The following is a 15,184-nucleotide window of genomic DNA, read 5'->3' on the forward strand; positions in this document are numbered from 1 at the left end:
GTTTTTGGGTTTTGGGTTTTGTTTTTTTTTTTGGTCTTTTTGCCTTTTCTAGGATTGCACCCATGGCATATGGAGGTTCCCAGGTGAGGGATCCAATGGGAGCTGCAGCTGCCAGCCTACTCCAGAGCCACAGCAACTCGGGATCCGAGCCTTGTCTGCAACCTACACCACAGCTCACGGCAATGCTGGATCCTTAACCCACTAAGTGAGGTCAGGGATTGAACCTGCAACCTCACGGTTCCTAGTCAGATTCATGTCTAGTCGGATTCGTTTCTGCTGCGCCACGACGGGAACTCCAGAGCCTTAGTTTCCTCATCTGCAAAAGAGATCAATAAATGGCTCCACTGCAGCTCATTATCATAGGGTGTTTGGAAAAGAATATAGTAGAGGATGCCTGCAAACCCACTCTCGGAGCAGGCACACATGAAGTGCTCTGTGTGTGTGACATTTCTTATAATCACTCGACTTCCTTTAGAATCTTCAGTTTTGCTCCCTTAGCAGTCTCTGTTGATGCATTCTAACTAAAAAACAATTATCAGTAAGTCTGACCCTGATTCACCCAAAGAAACCAAAACCCCCAAACTTTGCTCTGGTCCTTGGTCACCCCAGGTGGACACTGCAGGAAATGGGGAGCTGAGCCTTCTCCTGTCCAGACTCCTATGAACTTACTCTGGGCTCTGAAATGCACTCACCTCCTGCCTGACTTGTCTCCCTCACTCGTTCAGAGCCTAGCAAGCCTGACTGATCCATCTGCAGTCCTCAGGTCAAATGCGCTATTTCATGTCTGACTGCACAAGTGCTGTTCCCTCTGCCTGGAATGCTGTTCCCCCCAGTCAGTGATGAAATACTGTTCACTTTTTCAGGCTACTTCAAGAGTCTCTTTCCCCAACAAAGACCTACTGTATAACACAGGGAACCATATCCAGTATTTTGGAATAAGCTATAAGGGAAAAGAATCTAAAAAAATATACATATATATATGTATAATTGAATCACTCTGCTGTACACAAGAAACTAATACAACCTTGTAAATCAACTATACTTCAATAAAAAAATAAAGGCCAATAAAAGTTCTTTTCTCTTTCAGACCCATAATCATTCCCTGATGTGACCACTTGGACCTACTTTGCGTTTACATTATTATATTAAATAAAGTATATCTGTTTTCTTTTTTTTGTTTTTTGGGCCACACTTGCCAGGGATCAATCCTATGCCACAGCAGTGACAATGCCAAATACTTAACTATGAGGTCACCAGGGAACTCCACACCTGAACTTAAAGAGTTCTTGGGAGTTCCTGCTGTAGTACAGTGGGTTAAGAATCTGACTGCACAGCTCAGGTGACTGTGGAGGCCCGGGTTTGATCCCCAGTCCATGGCCATGGGTTAAAAGATCCAGCATTGCTGCAGCTATAGCTTGAATTCAATCCCTGGCCTAGGAATGTTGCCCGTGTGACTACAAAAAAAAAAAAAAAGTGTTCTTTTTCATTCTGTTTTTGTTTCAGGGTTTTGTTTTGTTTTGTTTATTTTTTGTCTTCTCAGGGTGATCCAACCAGCATCTATAACCTACACCACAGCTTGCAGCAGTGCCAGACCCTTAACCCACTGAGCAGGGGCCAGGGACTAGTATCCTCACAGATACTAGTCAGGTTTGCTACTGCTGATCCTCCACAGGAACTTATTCTGGTTTTGTTTTGGGTTTTTTGTTTTTTGGGTTTTTTTTTTTTTTGTCTTTTTGCTATTTCTTGGGCTGCTCCCGAGGCATATGGAGGTTCCCAGGCTAGGGGTCTAATCGGAGCTGTAGCCACTGGCCCAGGCCAGAGCCACAGCAACGTGGGATCCGAGCCGCATCTGCAACCTACACCACAGCTCACGGCAATGCCGGGTCGTTAACCCACTGAGCAAGGGCAGGGACCAAACCCGCCACCTCATGGTTCCTAGTCGGATTCGTTAACCACTGCGCCACAACGGGAACTCCTTATTCTGTTTTTTAAAAGTAATTTAATAACATATTTTTACTCTGGTAAAATACACATAACATAAAATCTTAACCATTTCAAAGTATATAGTTCGGTGGTATTAGGTACATTCCCATTTTACAGACAAAGAAACTGAGGTCCAGGGAAGTGAGGCAACTTGCCCAAGATCACAGTCTTGGGAAGCAGCAGAGGGAGGACTGGACCAAAGCCAGAGAACTCCTTAAGGGGGAGGCCTGGATCTTCTTCATAAGCTGACCCACCGCAGGGGCTCAAGTGAACAGTAAGCGGATAGTGAAGGGAGGGATGGATTGTTCAATAAGTGCCCTTGGGGGGAGCTTTGGGAGTGATGCTCTGATGGGCTACCCTAAAAGAGCTGCCACCTGTGCTGATCCCCAGCCCTCAGGATCATCCAGGTAACAGGTGAGTCACATGAGTGAACCAGACAGGCCCTGTTCCTTTTCCAAGGGGAAAAGGAACAGGAAGGAAAAAAAAAAAAATAGCTGGTGCACGGACTCAGCTTTTGGGAGCCTCATCTCCCCGCCTGGGGCTGGCGGTTCACCTGCAATGTCCTTTTCCCCTCTCTTCACCCATGGAAACCTCGCTCAGCTTCAGGTGCAGCGCAAACACCCATCCCTGCCACCATGCTGGAGCCCCCCGGGGAGAACCTATCTCTTCTTCTACTCACTTCCAACCTCTGCCTCCACTGAGTGTTTGTTTCATGCTGCTTATCCTGGTTTATACATGAAAATCATGGTGCTCTTCACATGTGTGGCCCCTCCACTTCCCAAATCTGTAAGCATCCTAAGCCTGGGAGCTTAAGTCTTATTTCCTCTCTAATCGTGGCAACATCCAGCCAGGTGCCGGGAATAACAGACATCAGCGAGGAACATTTTGAGTCACGGGGAGCTAGAGTCAGGCTCCAGTGCCACTAGCTTCGTGACCTTCAGCTTTCTTAACCTCCTTATGCCTCAGTCTCTCCATCTCTAAAAAGGGAATAGTAATCTGGAGTTCCCCTTGTGGCGCAGTGGTTAACAAACCCAACTAGGAACCATGAGGTTTCGGGTTCAATCCCTGGCTTTGGTCAGTGGGTTAAGGATCTGGCGTTGCCGTGAGCTGTGATGTAGGTCAAAGAAGTGGCTCAGCCCTGGCAATGCTGTGGCTGTGGTGTAGATCGGCAGATACAGCTCCAAATAGACCCCTAGCCTGGGAACGTCCATAGGCCGAAGGTGCAGCCCTAGAAAAGACAAAAAAAAAAAAAGGGAATAATAATCTGCTGACCTAACAGAGTTGTTAGAATTTAATAAGCTTGAGTTCATGGCTAAGACTCATTAAATACTATTATTATTAATAAGTTTAATAATTAATCAGAGACCAAAAATAGGCATACTTATTTTCCCTTCCATTGACACATAAGAAGGAAATGCTTCTAAAAAATGAACTTAAAATAATGAGTAGGAGTTCCTATTGTGGCTCAGCGGTAGCGAACCCGACGGGTATCCATGAGATTACGGGTTTGATCCCTGGACTCACTCAGGGGGTTAAGGATCTGTGAGCTGTGGTGTAGATGGCAGACATGGCTTGGATCTGGTATTGCTGTGGCATAGGCTGGCAGCTTCAGCTCCGATTCAACCCCCAGCCTGGGAACCTCCATATATGCCGCAGGTGCTGCCCTAAAAAGGAATTAAAAAAAAAAAAAAAAAAAACCCAGCTCATGTTAGTCTTCAGCTTAACAATCAGCAGCAGCTTCTCCTGCAATGGGAATACAATCTGTACTTTCCTTTTCACCACAACCTGTAAGGTCCTACCCTGTCTGGTTCCTCTCTGATTGACCTCTGCTCTCTAGCCTGATTCTCTGGGTTCTAGCCACCCTGACCTTCTGTCTCTTCCTCTAATTTACCATGGGCCTTTGCATTTGCTGCCCAGATCCCTGATATTAACATGGCAAAATGTCACCTCCTTAGAATAGGGGACGAAATATCCCTCCCCTATTAATTTGCATGTAAACCTCATTACCTGAGCAACATTGTTTGTTGGCTTATGTACTATCTGACACCTTTGCTCCCAGCTCATTGCCTGCTTTCCCTTAAACAGAAGTTCATGCTGGCAGAAAGCTTGCTCCACACTGTATATCCGTACCCTCTAGAACAATGCCTGACACTTATAAAGCAGTTAATAGCTATTTACTGAATGAATAAATGGAGAAGGAACAGATTCTAGTCATTTTTCACTTTGTATTTTTATATTTCAGATGAATGTGAATTTCCTATAAAGTGCATGTACTATTTCTGTAATAAGAAAAGAGAAATAAGGCTAAAAGCAATATAAAATGGAAAGAATAAAATTAGCATTTGAAATCAAACAGATGAAATTAACACAAACGTGACACACAATCCCTCCCAAGAATCTCTTATATAGATTGCCAACGAAACCACACAGGGCCCTGTGGGGCTCCTGGGCACAAAAGCCTTTCTGTGTCCCCAATTTCTTGTCCTTAGGACATGGGCCTCATTCAGCCCCCATGGCCTTCCCTGAGTTCCAAGGGGCAGGTGCAGACAGTTGCTGATCAGGGAGGGGAGGGGATGCAGAGACAAGGGAGGAACCGTCCAGAAACAACAGTACAGCCTTGGGGCAGGAGCCTGGTTCCCTCTCAAGAGATACACATAATGAAGAAGGCATCTTATACACCTAAGAGAAGTCAGATTCCTTATGCCTCTTTTAGAAATGAAAACTTTAAAACTGAACAGCTTGGAGCCCTTCCTTGTGCTTCTCCCTCACCGGATTGCACCCTAAACACACAATCACCTGTGAGCTGAAGCTGAGGCACCCTGAGCACAACTGCCTGTGGGTTAGATTATAAACACATGATGTTGTTCAGGAACTTTCCTAGTTTGTCCTAATCTCTGCTCCACGTGCCCTTCTCCAAGTTTGTTGTGTTGTTTTTTTTTTTTGTTTTGTTTTTTTGCTTTATTTATTTATTTATTTATTTTTGCTTTTTAGGGCCACACCTGCAGCATATGGAGATTCCCAAGCTAGGGGTCGAATTGGAGCTACAGCTGCCAGCCTACACCACAGCCACAGCAACACAGGATCCGAGCCTCGTCTTTGACCTACATCACAGCTCACGGCAACACCTGATCCTTAACCCACTGAGCGAGGTCAGAGATCGGACCTGCAACCTCTTGGTGCCTAGTCGCTAGTCGGATTCGTTTCTCCTGTGCCACGATGGGAACTCCCCTTTTCACAAGTATTTTTATTCTAGGAAAAAGCAAGATGCCACCACCCAGAAGACCACCCCCAGAATCATGCCAAGATCTCCTGACACCAGCTTCCATGATCAAGATACTAAGATAGAAGAATGCATGTTTGCCCCCACCCTGATTCTTATCTGAAACCTGTTTTTCTCCTTTTAGACTAGAAAACCCCCTGCGGTTCCTCCCCAAAGCGGGGACACAGTCTTTAAGGCATTAGCCCGCTGTGCCCTCCTTTGCCTGGCAAAGCAATAGAAGCTATTTCTTTTTCTCCATCCAAAACTGTCTGGGCGTTTCTATTCGGCACCAGTGGACAGAGGCAACACCAGCAATTCCCATCATTTCCGTCTCCATGCTGTTTATTAAACCTGAAACACAAGCCAGTTTAATGATCTGCTTGCCAGTCAGCACACACCCTTGGACTTCTAAATAACCCTCACCTCTCCTGGGCTCATAGAAGGATGGTCGCTGGAACGTTCCACTTTATTCTAATCTCCTGCTCCTGGCACATTTATTTCTAGCTCTATGCTTCTGCCAATGCTGTTACCTTTCCTGGCATCTCCTACCGGCTGTGCCACCCTCCCCCCCCCACGCTTCCCCATCCAACACCTTCATCATGTTTTAAGGCACACTCCTCTCTTTCCAGAAACAGCCACAACCACTAACAACCAGGCTTATAAAAAGCTCTGCGCTTTGTCAAAAGGCACCTTGTCTGTGTGTCTCCCTCAATTAATTACAGCTGGGTGAAAGCAATATTTTTATGTACCTAACCACCCTGAAATGTCACTAGGCATTTTCCAACTGAGTTAAAAAAAAAAAAAAAAAAAAACTACTCACTTCCAGCCGAAAAAAATGCTATCAAAGGTGGATGGGAGCAGCTGCTTTGACGCTTTCTCAAAGGAGAAAATACTAGGTGGTTTCCTAGGGCACACTGATTTCAAAAATATGCACCGCCTAAAAGCTGAGTGTTAAGTTTTATGTGGGGCAAAAGGAGGACTCTAGCCAGGGAGGCAGCATTTCAGATAGCTCTGAAACACTGTGCCAAGGAGGTAGGGGAAAATGTCAGGATATATGTGATTCTGGGGAAGGGGGACGTCCACGCAGCGAAGCACACGTTTTGCACAAGGTCACTGCTGGTCTCGTGAAGGTTATTCCTCGTCCCCAAGGGCAGACATCACCATGAAGGATTTCAGTGCTTTTCTAGATATGAGGAGATGTAAGAATGGAGCGCATAAAATCTCCTCCTGAAAATACTTTTCTTTTTTTTTTTTTTAGGGACGCACCTGCAGCATATGGAGGTTCCCAGGCTAGGGGTCTCACTGGAGCTGCAGCCACCCACCTACGCCAGAGCCACAGTAATGAGGGATCCAAGCCATGTCTGTGACCTACACCACAGCTCACGGCAACGTCAGGTCCTTAACCCACGTGGTTCCTAGTCGGATTCGTTTCTGCTGCGCCACACCGGGAACTCCCTCCTGAAGATGTTGGTCTGAACACCTGTCCTGCCAGTGTTCCCAGAGCCCAGAGGGCCTCCCTCCCCATCTCCACCCTGAGCTCTTTCAGGGGGTGTTGAGGGTGGGCAGCTGCAGCGGCTCACCATTCAATCCCTGCAGAGGCAGATGGCAAATGCCAAGCTCCAGTTCACAGGTGCAAAAGCCATTTCCCACACCTTCGCGAGAGGAAGAAGGTGGTAAATATGCAATCATTACCTGGAATTTGAAAAAAAAAAAAAAAAGGATGCAAGGACAAACTGGTAGGCTGGAATAATCTCCCCCAATTCTATTGGGCGCCATCGGCTTACATCCTATTGTGACAACCATTCAGCATGGATGGAGGGCTTACTGTGTGCCAGGCACTGTGCTCAATGCATTACATCCATGGTCTCACTTAAGCCTCCCAACAGCCAGAAGTGGTTCTTATTAACCTTTTGGAGGAGATCATCAAAAGGGCGTGTCCACTGGTTGACTCTGCAGCTGGACCGGGACACTCGGAGGCTCCTCACTGCCCCTACCCCCATTCATCCTTGCAATGTACATTCCACCCACTCTTCTTGCCAGGAGCTGGATTGAGGCTGCAGCCTTGAGAGAGTAAGGTTTTGCTGAGACCATTCGGATGGGATATACCATGAATCCTATTAAGGCCTCTAGAAAAAGTTCCCATCGTGGCTCAGCAGAAACAAATCTGACTAGTATCCATGAGGACGCAGGTTCTATCCCTGGCCTTGCTCACTGGGTTCAGGATCCGTCATCGCTGCCACAGCGATTCAACTCCTAGACTGGGAACCGCCATACACTGTGGGTGCGGCCCTAAAAAAAACAAAATAATAAGGAGTTCCCATCGTGGGGCAGTGGTTAACGAATCTGACTAGGAACCATGAGATTGCGGGTTTGATCCCTGGCCTTGCTCAGTGGGTTAAGGATCCGGCGTTGCCATGAGCTGTGGTGTAGGTTGCAGACGCAGCTCAGATCCTGAGTTGCTGTGGCTGTGGTGTAGGCCGGGGGCTACAGCTCCGGTTCGACCCCTAGCCTGGGAACCTCCACATGCCACGGGAGCGGCCCTAGAAATGGCAAAAAGACAACAATAAAAAAATAGAAACAAAATAATAAAGACCTCTAGAAACTACAGAGATTCTGGACGGTAGGTGCGGTGCCCAAAACAAGCCTTATGTGCAAGTTCCCGAGTTGTTAAATGTGCCACCTATCAATTTGGAGTGACTGACTCTTTCTTTAGTCTCTTCTTGCCAGTTTCAGATTTTACTCAGAAGTTCCCAACGCTTCAAACCAACGTATACCCATGTAACAGGTGACTCACAGAAAAATTCAGCAATTTTCCCAGCAATTGCAAACAAAAGCAACAAAGTGTTACAGCTGGTCTGGATCCATTTCACCTGATTTCAAACTTCCATTCTTGGCTGCTATACTGTATGTATCTTTTACTGCGAAACTATAGTTACAATTCTCAGGTTCAATCCCTGGCCCCGGGAACATCTGCATTCCATGGATACAGCCAAAAAACTTAAAAAATAAATAAAAATAAAAACTACATTTAAAATCAGTTAATTCAAAAGACAGCAGTTAATACAACCTTAATTGAAAATTATTGGTTCTGCAGTCTTTTCTCCCTTTTCAAGTCTTTAAGTAACACTACTCAGTGTTTAATGTAAAATATTTAAATATGTGTAAAAGTTAAACAAAGCGTGTCTTTTTAATGGGCTTCTCTTTTTCTCTAGCATTTCATGCATAGTGACACTGGCTTGGCAAATGTTATGCCACAGAAACAATAGTACTAATTTTCACACTTCATTAATAAATAAATGGAGGCACCAGATGTCCCGGGATGGATTCACAGATCCCTTGGGAGTTGAGAGAGCATCTCCAAAAAAGCCACTTTAATAAAAAAGAAAACGCCAGGCTGCAGATAAGTATCTAGAAATAAAAGTTGCTAAAGGTAACAATTCCACATTGAAGATTCAAAAGTCAAACTCTCCACCAATGCTTTCAGAAGATTTTGAGTTTGGGGAGCTCCCGTCATGGCTCAGGTTCAATCCCTGGCCCCGATCACGACTAGCATCCATGAGGTCATGGGTTTGATTCCCGGCCTCGCTCAGTGGGACGAGGCTCCAGCATTGTCATGAACAGTGGTGTAGGTCGCAAATCTGACACTGCTCTGTCTGTGATGTAGGCCAGATTGGACCCCTAGCCTGGGAACCTCCATGTGCCTCAGTGCGGCCCTAAAAAGACAAAAAAAAAAAAAAAGATTTTGAGTTTGAGCAGGTAAAAATGAAAAAAAAAATTGTGGGGATTCACACCAAAAGCAGATCAGAAACTGGCCTTGTATCTGAACAGGAAGCAAGGCTCGGTCTCTGATGGTTGGAACAGAAAGGATAAGAAAGCCTTTTCTGCCAAGCGTTTAACAGCTTGCAGCCTGAGACTTGGAAGTACAAAAACTTCAGGGGCTAAAACGCTATAAATTGGGTATTCACAGCAGTTGGTCTGCATGCTTGAAAATTTCCCTAATAAAATAGTGAGAAGATAAAAACCTATAAATTAGAGACCAACATTGCGGTTTTAGTCCAGGGAGTCCCTTTCTGTAATTCTTTGCAAAGGATAAAAGTGAGTTCCTTCAACAGATGTAGTCAGGAAATAATGGAGCAGCCAATATATTGAGCACTTATCTTAAGCTCTACACACACTATCTTACTGAATAGTCACAATGAAGCTAGCAGGTAGGTACCATTATCATCTCCATTTCAGAGAATGGAGGCAGAGTGAGGCTTGAAAAATGACTAGTCACAAATTTGGTCACATAGCCAGCTAGCGGGGAGAGGAAGGATTCAAATCCAGGGCTTCTGTGAGTACAGCTTTTAGTCTGCATGGACCCAGCATTCTTTCAGGGCCACTGTGAGCTCCAGAGACCAACAGGCTGCTAGATACTCATAAAATCACCCAACGTGTTCTGGGATCCTCTTCACAGATTTAGAAAGCTTCCTGAAAACAGGAAAGCAATACAACTTCCTGTTAAAAGCAGAGAGGAGCTTGAGGGGCCCACCAAACCTGAATTCAAATCCTGGCTCTGCCATTTAAATCCTAACACCTAACAAGCCCCAGTTTCTCCATCTATGTAAGGGGAGCCCGAAGTCATAATATTCCCCTCAATGAGGTCACTGCAGTGATTGAATGAGAGGAGGCATTTAAAGTTCTTAGCACAGGCAAGACCTAATACATGGCAATCTATCAACAAAAGGCAGCCATTATGGGTATTATTTTGAGCTTGCAGGAACACCAGAGACCCTCAGCCCCGGTGTCATGCCCAAGTACCAAAGCCAAAGAGCTTTGAAAGGATGAAAGAGGAGGAAGGACTCAGATTTAAAAAAAAAAAAAAAAAAAAAAAAGGAATGCACACTTTGGGTTCCAGGTGCAGAACTAAGACATCTGATTGTGATTTCTACTTGAACCCGTGAGAACCAGAGTACAACTGAGCCATTCGAGGAAGGCTTTCTGAATTTAGTAATTACAGGTATTACACACACACACACACAATCTTCTACCAGGTGAAGACAAGAAAAGAGCGTATTCGCAATACTTTGGTCCAACATAGCTCAGAGCCAAGGCAGGAAGCTGAGGGTCCTTGTGAAGGGCGAGAGGGCCCTTCCCAGCCCAGAAGGAGAAGGCGAGGTGAAGCCAACAGTGCAGGCGCCGGGGAACCGCGAAGTGCCCTGGGTTTGCAGAAAGGGTGGGTGACCCTGGGGCCCCTGCAGCTGCCTCTATACTTTGAGGGCAGGAGTTTCAACTACAGCATCCTACTCATTAAAAACAAAATTCCTTCGTTTATTTGTAGACGTTGTTGACCCCCAAATACTGTAGGGAGAACCAGCAAATGCAGTCTGTCCGTTTCAGAACTGCCTTCTAGGACTGTACCCAAACCAGAGTCAAGCGAGAAAGAAGGGCGTGCACAGGGTCAACCCTAACCCTAACCCTTTCCCTCCCACTCGCGACTCTGGAGAAGGCGGGGGAAGAAACGCTGGGAATTTCAGGTGTGCCCCGAACCTCGCGCCGGGAGAGAAGCAAAAGCAGAAACCCAGCGGACACTCCCCCCTCTCCAGGGACGTGGGCGCTTTCCAGGATGGTCCAACGGCTCCAGCGTCCTAGGGCATCCCTGAGAGAGAAAAGACCATCCTCCCTCGGCTGTGGGAAAGACCCTACTTTCCAAGACCAAGTGCGAGCTTGGATCCAGGACTCTCAAGTCCACCCCGAGCTCCTGGCTTAGCTGCCTAGCGACTCCGGAGCCTTCGGGTGAAACCCAGCCCGGTGGGTCCCCCTTTTGTTCGCGGGAGAGCGCGTCGCAGCGATGCGCATCCCCCCAGCGCAGAAAACCCCGCTGCGGGGGCGCGTCCCTTGGTCCGCTCGGTACCACCCCTGCGCTCCGGAGACCACCAGCTCCCGCGCACGGATCCCCAACTGTCCCACTCCTCGCTCGAGTACTCACTTCTCCCCAGTCCCTCCGCTTTCCACGCCGTCTCCTCCACCGCTCCATAGCGCCTCAAAGGCTTCTCAGCTTCCAGATGGATGGACAAAGATTGCTTTAACTCCATCGCTGATCCCCGCGAGCAGGTCAACGGGTCTCCCTCTACTCCATCCCCGCCGCGGGCTGCAGGCAGGGAGGCGGCTCCAGCCAGCAGCGTTTTAAGGGGCCGGGCGCTCGTGACGCGACTCCATCTCTTCCGCCGCCGCCGGGGCTGGAGAGCGCGGACTGGTACCTCGGAGGGGAAGGATGCTGGCTACAGAACGCATGCGCAATGGACGTTTGGGGCGGGGCTTTTGGGGGCTGGGTAGAGAGAAAGGGGGCAGATGACAACTCTACGAAGAACAACAAAAACAACAACTAAAATAGAACCAATCCAAAGGAAGGGAAAACAAGGCAGCAGCCCATCCTGGAGCAGGTGGCGATGCTTTGCATGGGGCTGACACTGAGAGTGGCTTGTGGTATGTCAGCGTGCTGCTAGGTTTTGAGTGGGATTTGTGAGCGCATCTGTGGGCGATGGATCCATCTTTGTAGGGAGTGTGCAGAAGCAGGAGTGTGGACCTGGATCTGTGGGTTCTGTGCTTGGATGAGTGCGTTTTTGTGAGAATCTCTGTCGTCTGCATTTGTGTGTATTTTGAATTTGAACATGAAGTGAGACAGTCTTGTCTGCCATTGCCGGTGTCGACTCTGTACCTGTTTGCATGAACTTGAGAGAGACATGAAAACGTTTTGGACACAAGTGTAACAAAGCTGTTTGGAACATGGGTCTCTACTTTCCACAAACCCAGACAGAGGTTTATCTTAACAAATCATGACAGCATTAAAAGTACAAAGTAATCAGCAGAATAGTAATATTTCCTGAATGACAACTGGAAGCTAAACATGCCCCAATATCTGTGTGAAACGGATGCTAATTCGTTAGCTTTGTCTTATAGCAGATGAAATTGAAGATAGATAGATTATTTGCACAACTTCCTCCTCTCATCAAGTGGTCTGGTCAGCATGTGAATCTAGACTTAGCCTCTTTATTGTACTGACCTTCCTGGCTGCCCAGATATGTAGTTTTCTATTGAGGGGGGAGGGAAGGCTCTGTAAGACATGGGGTGTTTATTTGTTGTTGGTTGTTGTTTTTGACATGTCATCTGGGGAGTTCCCTTCGTGATGCAGCGGAAATGAATCTGACCAGTATCTGTGAGGTTGCAGGCTCAATCCATGGCCTCGCTCAGTGGGGCTAAGGATCTGGCATTGCCAGCAAGCTGTGGTGTAGGTAGCAGACAGGGTTTCGATCCCACGTTGCTGTGGCTGTGGCTCTTATTAGACCCCTGGCCTGGGAACTTCCATATGCCACAGGTGTGGCCCTAAAAAACCAAACCAAACCAAAACAAAACACCCATAAGATTAAAACAATTTAGAATGAAGAGATAAGTAAGATGTGGTCTTTCCACACAGTGGAAACTATTCGTCTTAAAAAGGGAAGAGGATTCTGTACTAGAACATGGATGCAACTTGAGGACATTATACTAAGTGAAATAAGCCAGTCACAAAAAGACAGGCACATTACAATTAATATATACATTATCGTTATGTATACAATACATATAAGTATGAGGTGCTTAGAGTAGTCAAAATTGCAGCAACAGAAAGTAAAATGGGGGGAGTTCCCGTCATGGCGCAACAGAAACAAATCCAACTAGGAACCATGAGGTTAAAGATTCAATCCCTGGACTCGCTGAGTGGGTTAAGGATATGGCGTTGCCATGAGCTGTAGTGTAGGTCACAGATGTGGCTCTGATCTGGTGTTGTGTGGCTGAGGCGTGGGCTGGCAGCTGCAGCTCTGATAGAACCCCTAGCCTGGGAACCTCCATATGCAGTAGTGTGGCCCTAAAAAGCCAAAAAATAAATAAATAAATAAACCACACACACACAAAGAAAAGAAAGAAAAATAGTTGGTGCCAGGAGATGGGAGAGGGGAGAATGGGGAGTTATTGTTTAATGGGTATGGATTTGCAGTTTTACAAGATGAAAAGAGTTATGAGGATGGATGGGGGTGATGGATGCACCAAAATGGGACTACATTTAATACTGCTGATCTATACACTTAAAACTGGTTGAACTGGTGGGAAAAAAAAAAAAAGGTTCTGTGTTCAACTGAAAAGACTCAGAACAGATAAAACCTTAGTGAAGTAGGAAAAAGAAAACAATAATGATAAGCGAGTAAATGAAGGAAATAGAAAACCCAAAGAGCAGTAGAGAAGATGAAGAAACCAAAAGCTGATTCCTTTGGAGGGAAAGGCTGATAAGAAGGTGAACCTTCCAAGACACATCAAAATAATAACTCATGAGTAATATTAAGAATGACAAGAGAGACATAATACAAATATAGGAAGATCTGTTAAAACAGTGGAAATGGATAATTCTCTTTAAAAAGCAAACCATCGTAATGTATCTAAGAAATAAAAAAGCAGATCAATAACCATTACAAAAACCTAATTGTTCATATAGAAATTTGTTTTTATCCTCAGTCCCACAAAGGCAGCAAGCCCAAATAGTTTTGTAGGTGAGTTTTAACAAATGACAGACAATCCTTAATTTATAAAAATTGTTTCAGAGCTCCTTTTATGAGGATAGTAGAATGTTGATAGCAAAACCAGATTAAAATGGTACAGTAAAAAAAAGCTAAAGTGAGCTCACCTATGAACACGGGTACAAAAAATCTAAATAAAAATACATCATGAACAAATAGGGTTTATTCCCAAAATGGAGTAATGGCCCAATATCAGAAAACCTATTTATATAATATATCATAGTAACATATCAAAGGAGAAAGTTGTTTGATTATATCAATGAATACAGAAAAAGCATTTGAAAAAATTAGGAGTTACATATGTCTATTCTTTTCTTAGCAAAGAAGAATAGAAGACTATTTTTTTTAACTTTCTAGAAAATAACTATCAAAAAGCAACAGCAAACATCATGTTTACTGTTGAACTTTTAGTAGCATCCCCATTAAGGTCAGGAAAAAAACAAGGTGGCTCTAATTCCCACTTCTGGGAGGACCTAGCCTAGGAAAGAATAAGAAAATAATTGAGGCATAAGAATTTAAACAGAAGAAAACAAAGCTTTCTTTTGCAAACAATACAATTATCTATATAAAAATGCAAGCAACGGGTGTTCCTGTTGTGACTCAGCAGAAATGAACCCAATAAGTATCCATGAGGATGCGGGTTTGATCCCTGGCCTCACTTAGTGGGTCGGGGATCCGAGGTTGTCGTAAGCTGTGGTGTAGGTTGCAGACGTGGCTCAGATCCCATGTTGCTGTGGCTGTGGCGTAGGCCAGCAGCTGCAGCTCTGATTCAACCCCTAGCCTGGGAACTTCCATATGCCACATGTGCAGCCCTAAAAAGCAAATAAATAAATAAATGCAAGAAAATCCCCAAATAAGGTATTAAGAATAGTCATATTTCTATAATTATTAATAAAATCTAAAATATAATCATAATAGCAAAAAAAAATCATTGAGGAGAAAATCACTATTTTATGTCACCTGGGCCAATTCATTAACTCTTTCTTTCTTTCTTTCTTTCTTTTTTTTTGTCTTTTTGCCATTTTCTTGGGCTGCTCTCACGGCATATGGAGGTTCCCAGGCTAGGGGTCTAATCGGAGCTGTAGCCACCGGCCTATGCCACAGCCACAGCAACAAAGGATCGGAACCGCCACAGCAACACAGGATCCGAACCACAGCTCACGGCAACGCCGGATCCTTAGCCCACTGAGCAAGGGCAGGGATCGAACCCACAACCTCATGGTTCCTAGTCGGATTTGTTAACCACTGCGCCACGACGGGAACTCTAGGACCATCTTTCTTAATAAGTGTCACAATATAGCAAACAACCCAATCCAAAAATGGGCAGAAAATATAAATAGACTCTTCTCCAAAG

At 45.5% G+C, this 15,184-nt stretch overlaps 1 protein-coding gene across 2 annotated transcripts in view; it reads right to left on the bottom strand.

The window, feature by feature from the left end:
• BMERB1 (bMERB domain containing 1) overlaps window positions 1–11,501 on the bottom strand; it is a 138,882-nt gene extending 127,381 nt beyond the window's left edge. The window contains exon 1 of one of the 2 annotated variants that reach the window (XM_047779151.1): window positions 11,211–11,501. In XM_047779151.1, coding sequence (XP_047635107.1) covers window positions 11,211–11,316 — 106 coding nt within the window. In that variant the 5' untranslated portion in view covers window positions 11,317–11,501. The remainder of the gene's footprint in view (window positions 1–11,210) is intronic. The other variant, XM_047779149.1, reaches the window with a different exon arrangement.
• Window positions 11,502–15,184: the final 3,683 nt, after the last annotated feature.

This window comes from Phacochoerus africanus, chromosome 5 (assembly GCF_016906955.1).
Source record: "Phacochoerus africanus isolate WHEZ1 chromosome 5, ROS_Pafr_v1, whole genome shotgun sequence".
Classification (NCBI taxonomy): domain Eukaryota; kingdom Metazoa; phylum Chordata; class Mammalia; order Artiodactyla; family Suidae; genus Phacochoerus; species Phacochoerus africanus.